Below are 23,771 nucleotides of genomic sequence, written 5' to 3' on the forward strand. Positions count from 1 at the left end.
AGGGGAGTACAAACTCGATATAAACCTATTAGTGGTCACGGATACCAGTGCGCATGACTACGTATGTCGCGCTAGCGATCAGGTATGTGTTGTGATAATCTAGGTTTTATTTCCTCATGTGAGAGCAATCAAACAGGTAATGGTGTCTGGGACATAACAGTAGGAGATATAACATTATGCACCTAAGTATTGGATTTTAAGCATTCTTTTCGGCCTTTCGATGATTTCCATGAACCTTTTAAAGTATAAATTGGACATTGGATGTTTTAGTGGGAGTGATTTAGGTTAGCGTCTATATACCTCCACGTGCATTATTAGCCCTAGTGATGGCTAAAAAGTATATGTAAAAAAAATATTGTTATGGATTACGCTATATGATATACTATTTATATAATCGTGGAACTACTATCAATCATTCACCAAGTTTGTGTTATATATTTTAAAATTTATCCATTTCTAGTGTTTTCCAAAATATTAACATGACGACACACACGGTATACAATGCTTACAGCTATTCTCTGTATTTATATATATACATATACAATAAATGATTGTTTGCTGATGTATGAATACCGTGTACATTGTATTGCTGTAAAAGACAATATAAACCCCGACCTTTCTTTATATTAATCAACATTAACAGCACGTGATGTTTACGCTTAGTCATTCATAGAGAAGTCAAAATCTTCATTTAGACATCGCGATTTCTACGTCAGCTTTCAACTTCTAACGGAAAAAAGCATATGGTTTTTAGCGCTGTATAGGTATATGTAGGTATATACAGTTGGGAATTTTAAGGACGTTATTTTGATCTCTATGGGAATAGATAGCACTATTAGTCTGAGAGATGTCGACCAAGAAAAAAATGCTTACCATGTCGGACTACTTGGTCCTATCTACTTGTACATTCAAGAGTTTCCACATTGAACTATATTTAGTTCCTACATGACTCACAGTTTTAATAATATTCTGCTATTGTTTTATGCGACGTTCCTACAACAGGAAAGACTTGTTTTAATGGCTGACCGTTCATATACGTTTACTTAATTAACAGTGATATCTGTTCAATGGTGTAAGCGTACCGCAACACAAATGTTCTCATTTTGTGTTAAGTTTTTAAGTCATTATCAGGACAATTTCTGTTGCTTATGTTGAAATGGACACCACCAAAACTCAAATAACAAACAAGTCTAACTTGTTCAAGTTTAATGTTCACGTTATGTACATAGTGATGGTCAGGTCGGATCTCGTGACCCGAAATCACGTAGAAACCGGTGTAGTGCTGCGGCTACTTTCATACTGGAGGACAAACAGGAGGGTCAACGACTACAATCAAAGTAAAACAAGTGTTGGTAATTTTTTTTCTCAACAGACAAAGTCGCATTACAACAAATATTGATACTATGTCTCTCAACAGACAAAGTCGCATTACAACAAATATTGATACTATGTCTCTCAACAGACAAAGTCGCATTACAACAAATATTGATACTATGTCTCTCAACAGACAAAGTCGCATTACAACAAATATTGATACTATGTCTCTCAACAGACAAGGTCGCATTACAACAAATATTGATACTATGTCTCTCAACAGACAAAGTCGCATTACAACAAATATTGATACTATGTCTCTCAACAGACAAAGTCGCATTACAACAAATATTGATACTATGTCTCTCAACAGACAAAGTCGCATTACAACAAATATTGATACTATGTCTCTCAACAGACAAAGTCGCATTACAACAAATATTGATACTATGTCTCTCAACAGACAAAGTCGCATTACAACAAATATTGATACTATGTCTCTCAACAGACAAAGTCGCATTACAACAAATATAATTGTATAGAATAATTCATGAGAGATAATAACACCAGTACAACAATAATATAATACAGATATTGACACCGGTACAACAATAATAATAAAAATAGATATTGATACAGGTACAACCATAAAGGAAATATATACAAATATTCACCTCGGTACAACAGCCATAACATACAGATTTTCACTTTAGTACAAAAGTCATAACATTGAGAATTTTCACCTCAGTACCAAAGTAATAACATTGAGAATTTTCACCTCAGTACCAAAGTAATAACATACTGATTTTCAACTCAGTACAAAAGTCATAACATACAGATTCTCACCTCAGTACAAAAGTCATAACAAAGATAAGATATGAATGTAATACAAGGTATGTCTGTTTCATCCAATTGCCTGTTACGGATACCCGGCGCCATTTGTAAGGGATGGTTACACTATTACTAAAGATATAAGTCTTGAGCTCCTGTCTCCTTAAGGGTCACTTATAATGGAGAATAATGTTTAATTTCAAACACGAATAAATATCTAAATATTTGCACAAAAATAGTCATGTAGTACATCAATATGGTTTTTGGACAGTTTCTTAAAATTACAAATAATTTGCTGTAGATGCTAACAGTAAGTATTTCTATAGTTAGTTGTGGCAAGATGTAGCATGGACTTTTCCTAACTCGGACAAATAACCAAACCTGAAAAATAGCCAATCGGTTATGCTCATTAGTGTCTACAGCACAGGGTAGGAGCATTTGTTTGACAGGATTTTACTTATATTTACTTATATTATATATCTTTTACTTATATTTTACTTATGTACGTATAAACAATTATTTTGTTTTGATTTTGAAATACAAATGGCGGTTGTGAATCATATTACACTAATATGGCATAAAGGGAGACTTTTCAGTCAATAAAAATGCTCCTCTATCATACTTTTAAGACATCTGATCATAGGAAGAAGGATATTTATTTTAAAGACAAATTGTTAAAATGGTGAGTTTTGGACCATTTTCACACTTATGCATTTTTTACTCCAAACTCAACAGTTGAGGATTTTTTTCCTAAAAGCAGTCTTCATGCCATGCCTAAAGTTATTGATATTGTCTAATAAGAATATTTTGATGTTTGAAATACCTCCTTGTATGTCATATTTGAGTGACATTATTCACAACCGCCATTTGCATTTCAAGGTCAAAATAAAATCAGTGTTTATATTTATAATAAGCCAATGTTCCTGTTATGTGCTTTTGACACTTGTGAGCAAAACGACTTGGCTATTTTGTGCAATATACATGTATGAGATACAAATAAGCTAATTGTGTCCCCCTGAAACATGCATTTTTGCATGTTTTATTGAAATCAACAAACAGTATGACAAATAACATGTCAGCAGCAAGTCCCACGGTTTGCCATGGTACATACTAAAAGTTGATAAAGTTACTTCTGTCCAACTGCACCATAGTAGGAATTTATAGGCTTGTAAACTATCACTGTTTTGACTGGATTTGTTGTTTAGATGTCCCTTAACAACACTTGTGGTACCTTTCGTATACTGCCCTAGTTGTTACAACATACATTATTAACAGATAATGAGATCGTTACCAATATCATGACAAACGGTTTATGATCTAATACAAGCTATACAGTTAGTATGCATAATGGTTCCCGGGGAGGATGTTTCCAAGGTATTTATCTACGTCCAGTACATGCTATTTCTCATAAAGGATTATATTCCAATGCCAGAGAACCAATTGATCATTTACTATAGAAATCATAAAATACTGTCAGTCTAGTGTCAGTTCTAATGTCATGCATGTTTCTACTGTTATGTCGAAGTAAACAACCACTTGATGAAATCATTATTAACTTTTATTATGTACTACACAGGCAACATGCCTTCAGGTAAATGTGATCTGAAAAAAAACAGTTGCCTGATAATTGACATGAATTTGACCTGAATTTAACCTGGAATTGACAAGAATTTGACCTGAAATTAACCTGAATTTCAGCTAAAAATTGTCCTAAATTCAACCTGGAAATGGCCTGATTTTGACCTGAAATTGACCTGATTTTGACCTGAAATTGACCTGATTTTGACCTGAAGACAGTTTGCCTGTCTATTATGTAAAATAATAAATTTTATCTTTGCGTTGTTTTCATGATTTAAAAGAAGAAATATTATATACTTACTTTTCTGAAGAAAACGTCAAATTCGTTCTTGTTGACCTCGCCATTACCTGCGGATGAATACACTTAGTTGTATATATATATATATCCTACCAGCTCTTACAAATACCACAATTAAATGTTCAGTGTTATCTCATGTTCAATCGCCTAGTTATATATGGAACTCGAGCAGGTTTTACTGGTTGTACAAGTTTAAATTAATTTCAATACATGTACCAATAAAAAAAAATGCCATCGGAAGTACGTAAGTCGCGGAAAACAAACAACATGCATCTGTCCAACAAGCCAGTGTTTTTCAACTGACAGGAACTTCAGTGATTCAGTGATATTGATGAAATTGAACAACTTCTTACCGTTAAAAATGTATGTTTGATAGACATTAAACATGCTTTTCGACTTATGAACTTAAAACACATTCTGCTAGTTATACAAGTTGAAATTTATAGAAATAGAACACATTCTGCAAGTCGTACAAGTTGTGAATGTTTAACTACAATGTTAGACACCAAAGCTAAATTCGCGAATAAATGTACGACTTCTTTTAACAAAAATCAACTTGTTGAAGTAATATGAATTTTGTTTACAATGTATTTTTGCTATACTTGTAGTAGCTGTTGTTTGTATAAATTGTAGTAATTTTACTTATATCAATCCAAGCAGTTAAATTGGTATTCTTATTGTCGTTAATTGAGGTACGGTATACATATCGAAAGTATATAGCTGTATGTACAATGTGTACGAAAGTTGAACATAAATGTATAGTTGTATTAGTTTGTGTGGTTTACATTGTAATATATTTACAACTAATGGTGAATTTATAGTATATACTGTTTTCAACCAATTAGGGTTAATGTTACTTCCCATTCCTACATTGTTGTGTACATTCGGGTGACGTATCAATATTTACATGTTCCCTTTTGTTTCTGCACTGGCTGAAACGAAGGATGCACATCGCGGTTTTCGGTATTTTAGTGAGATAATGTCTACAACTACTTTGAATGTCTTTCCGGGTAACGCGTACAAGTGAGAGAAAACTTTCGGCCGCCATTAAATTGTACAGATGCTCTTATTTTATTGAATCAACGCTATATAGAAATAACAAAGAAAAGAACAAAATATATTTCGGTACATTTTCTATGAAAGCGAAAATAAACTGTTTCATCTAATAGAACTGTTTTTCCTAATTTGTGTACTGATTTTACAGGAATTCCCGACGTCATTTGACGACTGTTTCAAGAATCCTTAAAACCCAAATCATTCAAACCAAAAGTTTCCCTTCAAAATCCTTTTTAACGACTAGCTTAGGATTTCTGATTCCTATATAACCTTACTGTCGACGTCAATCTTATCGTAATATCGCTGCATGTCACTTCCGGTAATGCTATTGTCATCATCCATGTCTAGTTCGTAGAAAAGTCCCTCGGATATGATGTTAAGGTTTGCACTGTTGTTGCTGAAGTGGGACATGAACTCTCTTTGGGATATTTGTCCGTTACCTGAAACATTTTTATTTAAACATATTTTATTGTATCTTAATATATTCATGGGAATTGGGCACAGATGGGATGAATGAATGACGTAGGTTGTGTGATGAATGTGACACTACAAGGAAATTATTATGATATCAGTTTGTAAAATGTAAATATTACTTTAAGGAAGTGTACCCGAATACCCTAGGAACCATACTATATGATCAAGGGGCAGAAACGTTGCACAAAGGGAATCATAGCGTATGGTTAAGAGTACGAATTTCGCACGAAAGCAGCAAATCTGCAACACCAAGGCCCAAAACTTTTAATGTCGTACAAAAGCAACAAAACTGAGGACCAAGGGTAAAAACGTCGTGCAAAAGCAAAACAAAACAAAACAAAAAAACTGTAGGACGAATGGTCAAAATGTTGAACAAAAGCAAAACTGTAGGACGTACGGTCAAAAAGTCGTACCAAAGCAACAAAACTATAGAACCAGGGATAAAAAATGTCGAACAAAAAACTGTATGACCAGCAGAGAAAATGTATAAAAGCTACGAAACTCTTAGACCAAGGGCGAAAACGTCGTAAAAGGCTACGAAACTCTTAGACCAAGGGCGAAAACGTCGTAAAAGGCTACGAAACTCTTAGACCAAGGGCGAAAACTTCGTAAAAGGCTACGAAACTCTTAGACCAAGGACTAAAACGTGGTAAAAAGCTACGAAACTCTTAGACCAAGGGCGAAAACTTCGTAAAAGGCTACGAAACTCTTAGACCAAGGACTAAAACGTGGTAAAAAGCTACGAAACTCTTAGACCAAGTGCGAAAACGTCGTATACGAATGGTTAAAACGTCATGCATAAGCAACTGAACTGAAGACATAATGTCAACATGTCGTACAAAAGCAACAAAACTGTAGGACCTAGTGCCAAAACGTATTCAAAAACAACAAACCTGTGGGACCAAACGCCAAAATGGCGTACAAAAGCAAAAAGTTGTAGGACCAACGGTCAAAATGTCGAACAGTAGCAATAAACAGAGTATGATAAAGGTCAGAACATGCCGATAAGCCACACGGTATTATAAAGTTGGAAATGCTTCGGCCGGGTTGACATCTGGTTTTGGCATGTTATACGTAATGTAGAGTATTAACATATTATGGCAAAATGGAGAGAGATCATTCTAATATTTTCCATCTTCGCTTTATAATAATTAGAGTTATTATGCATGCGTCTATGTGAATTTCTACTTTTTCTTGTTAAGCTTATACATCATACAGTGATTGACCTGTTAACGGTTAAAACTCATCAGCGCCACTCATTAGATTAGATAGAATAGACAAAAAGTACAATTGGAGGGAGTGAAAATTACACTGAAGCTCAGTCAAAAATTCAAAATTCATTTTTAATGTTAATATTGTTCTAAACTTGGCTGAAAATGAATATGCAAATTATAACAGGATTCCAGAAAAAAAAGTACATTTTGAAGTATGCCACTGTTGTTTAAGTATCTTTGCCGCGGCTTGACAAAAGCTTCATTTTTTAGCTATTGAACTCCGTACCGTGAATGATATCGATGTCAGAAAGGATGTTAAAGGACCGATTGAACGTCGAAACGAAAACAATAACTACCGTTCTTAACTTCGTCACAAAATTTGTAAAATAATCTGATATCAATCTAAATCAGGGTTGAAATGGTGTCGGTCCGCTCCTTTCTAACTGTAGAAAAGATCGGAATATCTTTGCTGAGGTGACCATCGCTTGTCTCCCTCATTTCGTAAACAAAACTTGGAGATCGTTCTTCGTTTATCATTGTGGATCGTCCGTTGTTTGTCTTGTTGTCAACAAATGTCATCGGCACCTCTAATCTAAAAGCGTGCTGATTGGTTCATTGTGTAGTTTTAACTTTGCTGATCCCCGGAAGTTATTCAAATGCGCATGACAGATGACCTAATTTCGACGTCACGGAATTTGGGGAATATCCTTGTTACTACATTTGGCTGCGAGCTCGTGTTGTTAAATTGTTATATCAACCCGGAGCGCTGATTTTTGGGTTGATGAAAAGTTTGAGCAAAGTGAGAATGTTCAGAATCGACCAATCAGGATAAATCGGGAAACACAGTCGTATAAGAAAAAAATAATTTACCACGTACCGTCGTCATCATATTTCTTAAAAATATTTGATAGGTCCGCCTCGTCCAAATTACCAGAACTATCGTGGTCAACGCTATTCCAGAGTAAGTCCACTTCTGTATTCACGATAGCCTTAAATTGGTCTACTGGACTTAACGATGTCCCGGCCGGTGTCGTTGTCGTCGGCGCTCCATACCTGGAGAAAAAAATAATAACGGCAACCAGACAAACAAATACGAATACAGAGAAGAAATAAATCAGTCTACAGGAAAATAAACCGGAATTACACTAATCATCCAGTCTACAGAGAAAAAGCACCCTACAGAGAAATCAACCTGCCTACAGAGACATCAAACAGCCTACAGAGAAATCAACCAGCCTACAAAGAAATCAACCAGCCTACAGAGACATCAAACAGCCTACAGAGAAATCAAACAGTCTACAGAGAAATCAAACAGTCTACAGAGAAATCAAACAGTCTACAGAGAAATGAACCAGCCTACAGAGAAATCAACCAGCCTACAGAGAAATCAACCGGCCTACAGAGAAATCAACCAGTCTACAGAGAAATCAAACAGTCTACAGAGAAATCAAACAGTCTACAGAGAAATCAAACAGTCTACAGAGAAATCAAACAGTCTACAGAGAAATGAACCAGCCTACAGAGAAATCAACCAGCCTACAGAGAAATCAACCAGTCTACAGAGAAATCAAACAGTCTACAGAGAAATCAAACAAGTCTACAGAGAAATCAAACAGTCTACAGAGAAATCAAACACCCTACAGAGAAATCAAACAGTCTACAGAGAAATCAAACAGTCTACAGAGAAATCAACCGGCCTACAGAGACATCAAATAGACTACAGAGAAATCAAACACCCTACAGAGAAATCAACCGGTCTACAGAGAAATCAAACACCCAACAGAGACATCAACCAGCCTACAGAGAAATCAACAAGTCTACAGAGAAATCAAACAGCCTACAGAGAAATCAACAAGTCTACAGAGAAATCAAACAGTCTACAGAGACATCAACCAGCCTACAGAGACATCAACCAGCCTACAGAGAAATCAACAAGTCTACAGAGAAATCAAACAGCCTACAGAGAAATCAACCCGCATACAGAGAAATCAACCAGCCAACAGAGACATCAACCAGCCTACAGAGAAATCAACCGGCCTACAGAGAAATAAACCAGCCTACAGAGACATCAACTAGCCTACAGAGAAATCAACCAGCCAACAGAGACATCAACCAGCCTACAGATAAATCAACCGGCCTACAGACAATAAACCAGCCTACAGAGACATCAACCAGCCTACAGAGAAATCAACCAGCCTACAGAGAAATCAACCAGCCAACAGAGAAATCATCCAGCCTACAGAGAAATCAACCGGCCTACAGAGAAATCGACCATTCTACAGAGAAATCAAACAGCCTACAGAGAAATCAACCAGCCTACAGAGAAATCAACCAGCCAACAGAGAAATCAACCGGCCTACAGAGAAATCGACCATTCTACAGAGAAATCAACAAGTCTACAGAGAAATCAACCGGCCTACAGAGAAATCAACAAGTCTACAGAGAAATCAACCAGCCTACAGAGACATCAACAAGTCTACAGAGAAATCAACCAGCCTACAGAGAAATCAAACAGCCTACAGAGAAATCAACCGGCCTACAGAGAAATCAACCGGCCTACAGAGAAATCGACCATTCTACAGAGAAATCAAACAGCCTACAGAGAAATCAACCAGCCTACAGAGAAATCAACCAGCCAACAGAGAAATCAACCGGCCTACAGAGAAATCGACCATTCTACAGAGAAATCAACAAGTCTACAGAGAAATCAACCGGCCTACAGAGAAATCAACAAGTCTACAGAGAAATCAACCAGTCTACAGAGAAATCAACCAGCCTACAGAGAAATCAACAAGTCTACAGAGAAATCAGCCGGCCTACAGAGAAATCGACCATTCTACAGAGAAATCAAACAGCCTACAGAGACATCATCCAGCCTACAGAGAAATCAACCGGCCTACAGAGAAATCGACCATTCTACAGAGAAATCAAACAGCCTACAGAGAAATCAACCAGCCTACAGAGAAATCAACAAGTCTACAGAGAAATCAACCACCCTACAGAGAAATCAAACAGCCTACAGAGAAATCAACCAGCCAACAGAGAAATCAACCAGCCTACAGAGAAATCAACCGGCCAACAGAGAAATCAACAGCCTACAGAGAAATCAACCAGCCAACATAGAAATCAAACAGCCTACAGAGAAATCAACCGGCCAACAGAGAAATCAAACAGCCTACAGAGAAAACAACCAGCCTAGAGACATCAACCAGCCTACAGAGAAATCAAACAGCCTACAGAGAAATCAACAAGTCTACAGAGAAATCAACCACCCTACAGAGAAATCAAACAGCCTACAGAGAAATCAACCAGCCAACAGAGAAATCAAACAGCCTACCGAGAAATCAACCGGCCAACAGAGAAATCAAACAGCCTACAGAGAAATCAACCAGCCAACAGAGAAATCAAACAGCCTACAGAGAAATCAACCGGCCAACAGAGAAATCAAACAGCCTACAGAGAAAACAACCAGCCTAGAGACATCAACCAGCCTACAGAGAAATCAAACAGCCTACAGAGAAATCAAACAGCCTACAGAGAAATCAACCGGCCTACAGAGAAATCAACCAGCCAACAGAGAAATCAAACGGCCTACAGAGAAATCAAACAGCCTACAGAGAAATCAACCAGCCTACAGAGAAATCAACCGGCCTACAGAGAAATCAACAAGTCTACAGAGAAATCAACCAGCCTACAGAGACATCAACAAGTCTACAGAGAAATCAACCAGCCTACAGAGAAATCAAACAGCCTACAGAGAAATCAACCGGCCTACAGAGAAATCAACCGGCCTACAGAGAAATCGACCATTCTACAGAGAAATCAAACAGCCTACAGAGAAATCAACCAGCCTACAGAGAAATCAACCAGCCAACAGAGAAATCAACCGGCCTACAGAGAAATCGACCATTCTACAGAGAAATCAACAAGTCTACAGAGAAATCAACCGGCCTACAGAGAAATCAACAAGTCTACAGAGAAATTAACCAGCCTACAGAGAAATCAACCAGCCTACAGAGAAATCAACAAGTCTACAGAGAAATCAACCGGCCTACAGAGAAATCGACCATTCTACAGAGAAATCAAACAGCCTACAGAGACATCATCCAGCCTACAGAGAAATCAACCGGCCTACAGAGAAATCGACCATTCTACAGAGAAATCAAACAGCCTACAGAGAAATCAACCAGCCTACAGAGAAATCAACAAGTCTACAGAGAAATCAACCACCCTACAGAGAAATCAAACAGCCTACAGAGAAATCAACCAGCCAACAGAGAAATCAACCAGCCTACAGAGAAATCAACCGGCCAACAGAGAAATCAAACAGCCTACAGAGAAATCAACCAGCCAACAGAGAAATCAAACAGCCTACAGAGAAATCAACCGGCCAACAGAGAAATCAAACAGCCTACAGAGAAAACAACCAGCCTAGAGACATCAACCAGCCTACAGAGAAATCAAACAGCCTACAGAGAAATCAACAAGTCTACAGAGAAATCAACCACCCTACAGAGAAATCAAACAGCCTACAGAGAAATCAACCAGCCAACAGAGAAATCAAACAGCCTACAGAGAAATCAACCGGCCAACAGAGAAATCAAACAGCCTACAGAGAAAACAACCAGCCTAGAGACATCAACCAGCCTACAGAGAAATCAAACAGCCTACAGAGAAATCAACCGGCCTACAGAGAAATCAACCAGCCAACAGAGAAATCAAACGGCCTACAGAGAAATCAAACAGCCTACAGAGAAATCAACCAGCCTACAGAGAAATCAAACAGCCTACAGAGACATCAACCGGCCTACAGAGAAATCAACCAGCCTACAGAGAAATCAACCAGCCTACAGAGAAATCAACCGGCCTACAGAGAAATCAACCAGTCTACAGAGAAATCAAACAGCCTACAGAGAAATCAAACAGTCTACAGAGAAATCAACCAGCCTACAGAGAAATCAACCAGCCTACAGAGAAATCAACCAGCCTACAGAGAAATCAACCGGCCTACAGAGAAATCAACCAGTCTACAGAGAAATCAAACAGCATACAGAGAAATCAAACAGTCTACAGAGAAATCAAACAGCCTACAGAGAAATCAACCGGCCTACAGAGAAATCAACAAGTCTACAGAGAAATCAACCGGCCTACAGAGAAATCAACCGGCCTACAGAGAAATCAAACAGCCTACAGAGAAATCAAACAGTCTACAGAGAAATCAACCAGCCTACAGAGAAATCAACCAGCCTACAGAGAAATCAACCGGCCTACAGAGAAATCAAACAGCCTACAGAGAAATCAAACAGTCTACAGAGAAATCAACCGGCCTACAGAGACATCAAACAGCCTACAGAGAAATCAAACAGCCTACAGAGAAATCAAACAGCCTACAGAGAAATCAACCAGCCTACAGAGAAATCAACCGGCCTACAGAGAAATCAACCAGCCAACAGAGACATCAACCAGCCCACAGAGAAATCAACCAGCCTACAGAGAAATCAACCGGCCTACAGAGAAATCAACAAGTCTACAGAGAAATCAACCGGCCTACAGAGAAATCAACCAGCCTACAGAGAAATCTACCAGCCTACAAACCCTATAAATATGTAAGAACTTTGCATAAGTATGCGCAAATCTATCCAAAAGTAAAGTTATAGCAAATTTAATTTAGTTTATTTACTTTAGTAAACAAATTGATTTTTGTAAATGACATTGTTTGTTGTAGGAATCAAACTGTTTATCAATGAATATGTTGTTGAGATTCATCATTGAGGGTCGGTGTTTTCAAAACTAGCTCAGGATCCGTTAGGCTCATTATATAATTGGAACGAATCATGGATATTTATCGGAAGAAAGGTATAATGGAAAACGTACGAGATCGATTTTTCAAAATTTATTTTCTGCTCAATTTCCAAACGTAGTTGCTATGAATTGTTAAACTAAGGACATACATTTTAATCTTACTGTAGAATTTAAACGCATTTTCGTGCGAAGTGAAATCCTATAACCCAGAAATAGGCACCAGAGGTTAGACTAGTGGTGTACGATTAATAACAGTTATCCCTGTCAGATTTACGCTGAAACGATGATTTATTTTTTCAGTCTGCCTGAACCGGAAAACGATAGAAAACTTCTGCAGATATGGAAAGTTTCAGTTAAAATACGGTTTATCGTTCACGAGTACACGACTTAGACTGAGTGCTCTAAGGGAAAGAACTCGTATTAACAGATAACAATTTCAGACATTTTGTAGAAAAAATAACATTTGAAAAAAAAACCGTCAAAATCTAGGTATTGCCTATCTTATTAAACCTCGATTTTTTCAAACGTTATTTTTTCACGAAAAATATGTAAGATTTCGAATAAATTAATGAGATCAAATAATAGATAAAAATATATAGGATAAAGTCGTCTGAGTCGTGTTAATTTTTTTTTTTTTTTTTTTTTTTTAATTTTTTTACATTTCGCATTTTTAAGTGCATAAAGTGATGAAATGATTTAAGTGTCCATACCCGATGACGCTCAGGAAAACCATCAGAATAAACAACATGTTGACCGTCACGTTTGTCCTCACCTGAACGATACCTAAAACTAAAAAACAAATCAACTACAAACGACATCTAAAATACATAACCTATATACGATACATAAAAATACATTACCTTAACACGACACATAGAAATACATTACCTCAACACGACACATAGAAATATATTACCTCAACACGACACATAGAAATATATTACCTTAACACGACACATAGAAATACATTATCTTAACACGACACATAGAAATACATTACCTTAACACGACACATAGAAACACATTACCTTAACACGACACATATAAATACATTACCTTAACACGACACATAGAAATACATTACCTCAACACGACACATAGAAATACATTACCTTAACATGATACAAAGAAATACATTACCTTAACACGACACATAGAAATATATTACCTTAACATGATACAAAGAAATACATTACCTTAACACGACACATAGAAATACATTACCTAAACATGACACATAGAAATACATTACCTCAACACGACACATAGAAATACATTACCTCAACACGACACATAGAAATACATTACCTTGATATGATACAAAGAAATACATTACCTTAACACGACACATAGAAATACATTACCTTAACACGACACATAGAAATACATTACCTAAACATGACACATAGAAATACATTACCTCAACACGACACATAGAAATATATTACCTTAACACGACACATAGAAATACACTACCTTAACACGACACATAGAAATATATTAACACGACACATAGAAATAAATTACTTGAACACGACACATAGAAATACATTACCTTAACACGACATATAGAAATACATTACCTTAACACGACACATAGAAATATATTAACACGACACATAGAAATAAATTACCTTAACACGACACATAGAAATACATTACCTTAACACGACACATAGAAATATATTACCTTAACACGACACATAGAAATACATTACCTTAACACGACACATAGAAATATATTAACACGACACATAGAAATACACTACCTTAACACGACACATAGAAATACATTACCTCAACACGACATATAGAATTACATTACCTTAACACGACACATAGAAATATATTACCTTAACACGACACATAGAAATACATTACCTTAACACGACACATAGAAATACATTAACTCAACACGACACATAGAAATACATTACCTTAATACGGTTCATAGAAATGCATTACCTTAACACGACACATAGCAATACATTACCTAAACACGACACATAGAAATACATTAACTCAACACGACACATAGAAATGCATTAACTCAACACGACACATAGAAATGCATTACCTTAACACGAAATATTGAAATAAATTACCTAAACACGACACATAGAAATACATAAATAACCTTAACACGACGCATATAATTATATTACCTCATCACATAGAAATACATTCCCTTAATATGAATCATTATTTTAAAATGCGATATTTTAGGAAACGAGTCTTAGACGTTTTTATTTTTTGTGAATTTGGCAAGCAACAATTAAAACTCCGAGACGAGTGTAATAAAACTCCCGTGAAATGAAATCCAAAAGACATTACTTTATAAAACTTTAATTTTGATTTAAATCAATATTTCTTTTCCATTGGTGTAGCTTCTAATTTTACTTCCCTACAAGGCTTTAATTGTTCTGATACAATTAAAACAGACGCCCAGTCGTTTCTCCGTTGAAAATGTCAGATTCGGTTTAAAATAAATAATGATAGCAGTCTCTCTGAATTTAAAAACGCAGTCAAAATGTGTTTCTCGCTCTCAGTTCGAATTTCGGCGTAACACAACGATGTTTCTAGTGTATCAAGATTAGTAGTCACGTGGACAACGCAAACAGCTTATGTTGTGCTATTACGTCATACTGTGTGACGTAATAGCACCCGCTTCAGTTCTCTGCTGTACACTCCACCAGCAAGGACACGTTTTGTGAATTCGGAATTATTAGACTAAAAAGTGCTTCACTGCTTTCCATCAATCCGGGTTTACCTATGGAAAAGAAGTTAGAAGATGTATTGGATACGGTAAGCAACCGTCTGGACAATATAGAGGCGAGACTCGCCAATTTGTCGCTCGACAGTAACCCACGTGGTGACCACGAGGCACCCCATCTTCGCAGCCCGCCACCCGGCCCCATATGGGATAATGCCCATCGTTCCACCGGGACAGAAGACATAATATAGTAGTTGATATCCAGGGCGAATTTAATGCAATTAAGGACAGTGTGTCTAAAATTCAACTGCCAGCCGAATTGAAATTGCACGAATCGCGTCAAGGAGTTCAACGATCGGATCAACCAGCATTTAACGTAATATCCAAGTGTGGTCGTTATGCCGAAACTGTTATTAAGTTATTAACTACAATCTCTCCTGGTGATGAAATCAGTCAGTCAAAGTTGGACCAAATAGAAATACCTTCAGGGCGAGTACGCTGCCATTGTGGTGAATGGTCATTACGACGCTACCACGTCAAAGTTATTTCGCACCCTACAACGTAACACGTCGGGTTTGAACAGTGACTCAATTGAGCCTTTACGATCCGCAGAATCGCTAGCTGCAGTCGCAAGACCTGCTCCGACCCGGTCACAGAGTCAGTCACAGGGTCAAGGTCGCTCTACACACCGGAATTCCTACCACAGGTTTAACAACTACAAAAGGAACAACGGGGACTACAGACACAAACCGGACGTTTATAACTCTATGGGAAACCGGTTCAAACAGCGACGTTTCTAGTGTATCAAGATGTACGAGTTACCTCCCGTTTATCGATACAATTCCTGATTTTAACTACTGTAACAGATATTACTTTTGACTATTTCAGAGCGGTTACCAACAGATTGGGTGACCCAGCCTTATATGGATAGAACATAAATGGTGTTTTTTTCGCAAATGTAACAAAGTAAAGGAAATCATCAAATATCACACATACAACAGTTTGCTCCTAAATGTGTCAAGTCCTACTTTCACTGACTTCAATGCACAGTCTTGTGTCCAGCTTTACAGGAAAGCATTTGCTTTAGTTTGTCATGACGTGTACATGTATCGAAAACGAGGCGACATCAACAGAGAAGGGGCGGTGATCCTGTATGACTTATTGTATTGTAGGGACGTTAAGACTGTCGTGTGATCCTGTATGACCTCATTGTAGTGTAGGGACGTTAAGACTGTTCTTTGGTCCTGTATGACCTTATTGTATTGTAGAAAAAAAAAAGCTAAGACTTGTGTGTGGTCCTGTATATGAAGAACCATACAGACTGTTCCACAAATGTTTGCGCAACTTCCTGAGATCAGGGCTGAAAAGTTTTTAAGACAATAACTAGACCTTATTTCACAATTACGTCACCCAAGTATTAAAACAAAAGTGACAATCATTTATCATACAGCCATACAATGTATGATAAAACATTAAAATTCAACTATGTTCGGTTCCAAAGGAAAACATGGCAAAGTTCGAGATGAGTAGTCAAGAAACTAGAAGAGACCCCTAGGGAAAGCCAAGTTGGCATTGATTAATGGAGCAATGTTGATCCGGTACCTAGCCAAACTATGATATCTTTTTGTTAAGTACTGAATCAACATTGTTTCATAAATGGATAATAACTTGGCTTATCCTTGTTTGCGAATCACGTGTAAGACAACATTTGGGCGATATAGGCCCATTGGGTCTCTTGTAATTGGACATTAAAACATATGTATATTTATATACATGTGTACATATATTTAATTTACTCTCCATCGTCACTCTTTTAACTTTACCAAACAAAATAGAATGTTAACAGAGCGTTATTCTAACTATAGACAAATTGAAAACGCGTTTAACTCGTTGATGAACGTGTCAGCAATCATGTGAGAATTATAGGTCAATAACTATTCAAAGAAAACAATTAAATGCTTAAACATATCTTAAAGGATTCGGTAATCAATACAATGACTGTCCGATTGTGTCTATAATGAGGAAAACCGAGATGAGATAACGTTCATGACATATGTTAACTTTTCCGTGAAGCTGACGTTTATTAATATCCCTATACAATACAATTAGTTTAAACATATTTTATTTGAAATAATTCAAATGGAATTGGACACAAGTTATATAACTTATAAACGTCCTCTTCCATACAATAGTATACAATGGTAAATAATATTAAATAAATATGTGGCAGCTAATTGTAAACAGATGGTATTAATGTACATATCTAATATTATATAAAATAAAACAAAACAAAACATTACTTTATACAGATAGTATACTATAAAGTATTCCCAATATCAACAATAATGCAGAAAATTTCATTTGTATGACAGTATACCTATAGGATATAAATATATTAACTATCAAGGGTTTGAACAGATAATTGTATATAAAAAGCAGTTACATAAAGTATATAATAAGAAATTTATTTAAAATACTCAGTTGTAGCAGACTGAATACAACTCATAGATTGGATTATGCAAAACGGTTAGTGTTTTTAATATATTCTTGTACAAATAAACGTATACTATCATTATCAGTCTGGTTTAAATTAACAGAACCGTTCAATAGTACATCTAAATCGACGACTACATCATATCTGGATAGTTTTCTGAGAAATATATCACGGCAAAAGTTGTATGAAGTACACTGAAAAAAGTAATGAAATGGGTTTTCTAATGGGTAAGAACAGCTACATGCTGGTGATAAAACTAAATTACACCTGAAAAGGTCTGCATTCAAAGTGCTACAACCGTGACGAAGTCTAGTATGTATTATGTCAAATTTTCTGTTGCCTATAGACAGTTTAGTAACAGGTTTGTCTTTTCCAGTAATAGATTGTTTAAATTTTGGTAATGATTCTATATTTCTGGTAGAGATGTCTAACGAGTTCCACATTCTAATAGTACTAGGTAAAAATGATTTTTCATACAAGACTAATCGACACATGGGTATAATGTAATCTTGACCATTTCTCAAATTGTATCTACTGATTTCGTTTACTCTATTGGTTACGATATCATGTAGATATGAAGGAGCTAAATTTTGTTGTATTTTATAAAACAATAACAACTTTCTCTGTTTCCGTCTGTCTTCAAGTTTTTCCCAACCGGTTTCATTATATAGAGACACCCTACTTGCAAATAAAGGCAAACCTGTAACTATTCTGGCGGCTTCTAGTTGGACTTTTTCTAATTTATCACAGTCTGTATAATTACAACCATCCCACACTTCGCTCGCATATTCTAAAATAGGTCTGATGAATACAATATACAGTTTAGATAAAATTTCTTTATTTACAGTAAATTTCAATTTTCGTAAAACAGATAAATGCTTAGAGGCTGATCTTACAATATTGGAGATATGTGTTTCCCACTTACCATTTTCATTAAAAGTTACTCCTAAGTGTTTATGTGTAGCACTGTTCGTAAGCGTGGTATTATTAAAAGTCAACTGAACATCTAATCTGTCTAAAGAGCCATTAAAAAGAACCACATCAGTTTTATTAGGGTTGAAATTCACATTCCATTTCTTAGACCAGTTATCAATAACTGCTAAATCGCGGTTCATATAATGTTCAATTTCTGCAGCACTATTTGAAGAATATGCTAGTGAAGTGTCGTCGGCAAACATTCTAGACATCGAAAATAGGTTTTCACAAATGTCATTGATATACAATAAAAATAAAAATGGTCCTAAAACAGAACCTTGTGGTACACCAGCTTTTATGTAACCTGTGTAAGAGACAGCGTCACGTAAATATACAATTTGATTTCTACCACTTAAATAATCTTTCAGCCAATTATAAATTTTACCTTTAAAACCGTATGCTTGAACTTTTTTCATTAAACCACCATGCCAAACTCTATCGAAAGCCTTCGAAATATCAAAAAATACCATACATGTTTGACGCTTGTTTTCTAGTGATACACAGATGTTGTGATACATTTCCAGTAATTGTGTAACAGTTGAATGGCCTGGAACAAAACCTGACTGGTGTTTGTACAAAAGATTATTATTAATGATAAAATTGTATAAATGTTTGTAGATTACTCGTTCAAACACCTTACTAACTGTACTAAGAAGAGAAATAGGTCTATAATTAGACGACAAAAAACGTTCACCCTTTTTAAATAAAGGTACTACTATAGCTGTTTTCCACTGACTTGGAAACTTACATTGACTCAGAGATAAATTAAAAAGTAATTGAAGAGGTACACTCACACTTTCTGCAGTATTTTTCAACATTTCATGACTAATTTTGTCTTTACCGGTAGCTTTATTTAGCTTCAAAGTTAAAAGAATGTCCTTAATTTCATTTACAGAGAAAACAATATTTTCAATGGAATTGTGACATCTAGAAGGAAAATCAGGGACAACAGTGGATTCATCGACGTTATTAGCAATAGAACAAAAAAATGTATTGAGCAAATTTGCCTTTTCTTTGTCCTCATAAATTAATTCACCTTTATCACTGTCATATAATGAAGGAATAGATTCTGATTTACTTGTTTTACCAATAAGTCGATGCATAAGTTTCCAATAGTTTTTAGAATCAGACAACGATAAGTTATCAACAATTTCATTAATATTTTCAAAAAACGATGTTTTAGCATACTTTTTCATGTTATTTACTTTGTTTCTCTGTTGCTTAAATTTTAGAATGTCATTTGGGCGATTAGTTCTACGAGCTTGTTTGTGTAGCCTATCCCGTTTCCTGATTTCTCTTCGCAATTCTGAATTAAACCAGGGTTTATCATTCTTCCTAACAGTAATAGTTTTCTTTGGTATACATTGATTAGCAAACTCAAGAAATGTTGAGGTGAAAATATCACAAGCTTCATCTATATTACAATTTTCAAAATATTCCCCCCATGAACAATTTCTGATCAAATTATTTAATAGGTCATAATTAGCATCTTTATAAATCCAAACATCCCGTTTGTATGTATTCGTATTTTTACCTGGTATCTCAATAACTACATGAGTGGCAGAATGGTCACTTATTCCATTTTCAACGGGTATGACAGAAGATTCTAAAACATGTACAGTATCGCTAACAAAAATGGGGTCAATAAGAGTCTGTGTATTATAGGTGATACGGGTAGGTTCATTTATTACATTCGTTAAGTTAAAAAGTAAAACAATATCATTAAGTCTATGATTTCGAATCTTTAACAAATCAATATTAATATCGCCAAGTATGATGACATTGGCACAATAATTAAAAGCCCTTTCAATGGATGCTTGGAAATTGTCCCAAAAAGGTATATTTGATCCTTCAGGACGGTACACAGTACAGATCAGATAGGAGAAACCAGTACAATTCAATTCTATCCATAAAATTTCACCCCCATTAAATTCTAAATCCTGTCGACGTTTAAAATGAACATCTTCAGCTATGTAGGCCATTACACCGCCACCAAAACAATTCCTATCTAGTCGGAGTGGCTCCGAGAAACCTTCAATTAAAAGATCAGAGTTTGGCACATTTTCGTCGAGATGTGTTTCAGTAAACAAAAGAACTGTATATTCATGAGCTATTGATTCAATATCAGAAATTTTATTACGAATACTTCTTGAATTCAGATGGAAAAAAGAAAACTCTTGCGAGTGTAATTCAGGACCGGGATTGGTTTCGATGTCATTGCTTAAAAGCAATATCAATATAATAATGTAGTACGGGTTTTGAAGAACAGTTTTTAGATTGTTGAAGATAATATGCAGAGTCTGATAGTAAAGTACATGTAGTTTTCGAATACCAAGCAACAGAAAAACAAAAAGTAACATAAAAGAAAGTGCGCGTTTACATACACATCGTATAGATTTGCCATACATTTTAAAGTAATATGTCCCGATTGCCACTCTGTACGAAACTATATCAATAAACATTATACAAAGTTGATTTTAAAACTTGTTTTGATAAATGTACGGAGTAAGGCAAAAGGACACAATTTAAACTTTTTGAAAAAGTGATATGGGATACATCAAATATGCTATATACAACAAACATGTGAAAATGTACAGAAGAATAGAAAAGTAGAAGAGAAAATAAACTCACCCATGTACATGAACGTATAAAATAAGACAGAGCGTCTCTTAGCATTACATGTAAAGGTTTTGAATATCCTTCAATAAGAGAAGGATGGGCAGCGTAGCAGTTTATTTTATTATACACAATGGATGTAAAATAAAAAGACAAACAAGAGATCTTTGTGTCATAACATACAAAAAATATTTACAAAAGATGTACTTTGATATTCGTACAATTTAAACAGCTAACATTAAATTAATGCAAGCTCGTGTCATAATTCAATCTTAATGAAATAGTGCGACACACACGAGGTCAAATAACCGATATTTTATAAAATAAAGTCACCTGGAATACTGACGAACTTTACATTGCAACAGAAACAGACAGACAGACAGACAGACAGAGAGAGACAGACAGACAGACACACAGACAGACAGACACACAAACAGACAGACAGACAGACAGACACACAGACAGACGGACAGACACAAAGACAGACGGACAGATACACAGACAGACAGACGGACACACAGACACACACGGACACACAGACAGACAGACACACACACAGGCAGACGTACACACAGACACACACACACACATAGACAGACCTATTATGTTTTAAATAAACATATGTCACAGTTTACATATATATTTGTATAGTTCATTTTCAAAATATATACAGTTTTCATGGATAAATACCTTGTTTCTATGACTTAAGGTTGATGTTAATTTACAATACAATTCCGTACCTACATTAGAAAGGAGGGTAAGCCATATTGATATGCCTCTTGACAACTTACCTGTTAGACTGGAGCGTTGGAATGGGTGCGCAGAAGAACATTGCATGCACATTTAACTGAACAGATGACCTTGGTGACCAGACGGCTGTCGATTTCCGTCGCGTTCACGCGCTACACATTTGTTCTGTCTATCTCAAGGACACTACAGTTAGGTAAAGTAACTAGCCAATACACGTATGAAAACACTGACCTTGTAAAAATAACGACCCCATACTTACTTGTTTTTAAATTCTTATCTCTCTGATCAGCCAAGTTCACTTTTGGTGACAAAGACGTCTGTTGTTTTTTTCAAGAACTATTACTGTCGAGTGTACCTGTATCTAATACCTAAATAAATGATCGACGCTTAACATTTCTATCTTCTTTCCTTTTCTTTTTCCCTATATTCTAACAACATTTTTGACCAGATCATGTACATCTGAACATCTGGCGGTACCAAAGGAGACGTATGGTGTTCCGTCAGGATCCAATTTCCAATATCGCTTCTTGGCTCCTTCGACCTAAACGCGAAGGAGCGAAAACACGATAGCAAAGGAGCGAAAACACGATAGCGAAGGAGCGAAAACACGATGGCGAAGGAGCGAAAACACGATAGCGAAGGAGCGAAAACACGATGGCAAAGGAGCGAAAACACGATGGCGAAGGAGCGAAAACACGATGGCGAAGGAGCGAAAACACGATGGCGAAGGAGCGAAAACACGATGGCGAAGGAGCGAAAACACGATGGCGAAAACACGATGGCGAAGGAGCGAAAAAACGATAGCAAAGGAGCGAAAACACGATGACGAAGGAGCGAAGAAGCGCAGGAGCGAAAACGCGAAGGAGCGAAAACATGATGGCGAAAGAGCGATGGAACTATGTGTTTTTCGTTCCTTCGCCATCGTGTTTTCGCTCCTTCACCATCGTATTTTCGCCCCTTCGCTTCTTCGCGTGCTTTTTTCCATCGATTTATTATAAAATGATCCGACCATTTTGGAAAATTCTATACATGTATTTGAATCTACTCCTCCTCAGTGTCTGTATACATGTATTTGAATTCTACTCCTCCTTAGTGTCGGTATACATGTATTTGAATTCTACCCCTCCTTAGTGTCGGTATACATGTATTTGAATCCACTCCTCCTCAGTGTCTGTATACATGTATTTGAATTCTACTCCTCCTTAGTGTCTGTATACATGTATTTGAATTCTACCCCTCTTCAGTGTCGGTATACATGTATTTAAATTCTATCCCTCTTCAGTGTCGGTATACATGTATATATTTCAATTTCTACTCAAGTTTGACTCAATGAAACTACCAAACTTAATCTGTTTCATTTGCTCATGAATTTGACCAGATTAACACTGATCAGTGCGTATGAATACATGGTTAAAATCCTTCCGCGGAACGATTTCACTTTTTCTACATTGCTGTTATAAGCATCGAATAATTATTAAAATTATCAAATTTATAATGTATTCTTGTATTTTATGAAAGACCAGATATGCTAAATACTTTTATTTTGACAAAGTAATACTGTTTTTCAATCCTAAAATAGCGGACTATTTTACTCGACCGACTAGACATGTACAATCATGAACTCCTCGGGCTTTTCCGCATTTAGACTTGCACAAG

The 23,771-nt window shown here is 36.1% G+C and overlaps 1 protein-coding gene across 1 annotated transcript; it reads right to left on the minus strand.

The window, feature by feature from the left end:
- Positions 1 to 1,189: 1,189 nt before the first annotated feature.
- On the minus strand, positions 1,190 to 22,217 carry LOC117317977. The gene is made up of 6 exons (XM_033872951.1): positions 22,157 to 22,217; positions 13,278 to 13,356; positions 7,643 to 7,818; positions 5,353 to 5,517; positions 4,025 to 4,071; positions 1,190 to 1,326 (listed from the first exon to the last, which is right to left on the minus strand). Exons 1-6 carry the CDS (start codon positions 22,206 to 22,208, stop codon positions 1,261 to 1,263), a joined length of 585 nt encoding a protein of 194 aa, XP_033728842.1. The 5' UTR covers positions 22,209 to 22,217; the 3' UTR covers positions 1,190 to 1,260.
- Positions 22,218 to 23,771: the final 1,554 nt, after the last annotated feature.

Source organism: Pecten maximus, chromosome 2, assembly GCF_902652985.1.
Source record: "Pecten maximus chromosome 2, xPecMax1.1, whole genome shotgun sequence".
Classification (NCBI taxonomy): Eukaryota; Metazoa; Mollusca; class Bivalvia; order Pectinida; family Pectinidae; genus Pecten; species Pecten maximus.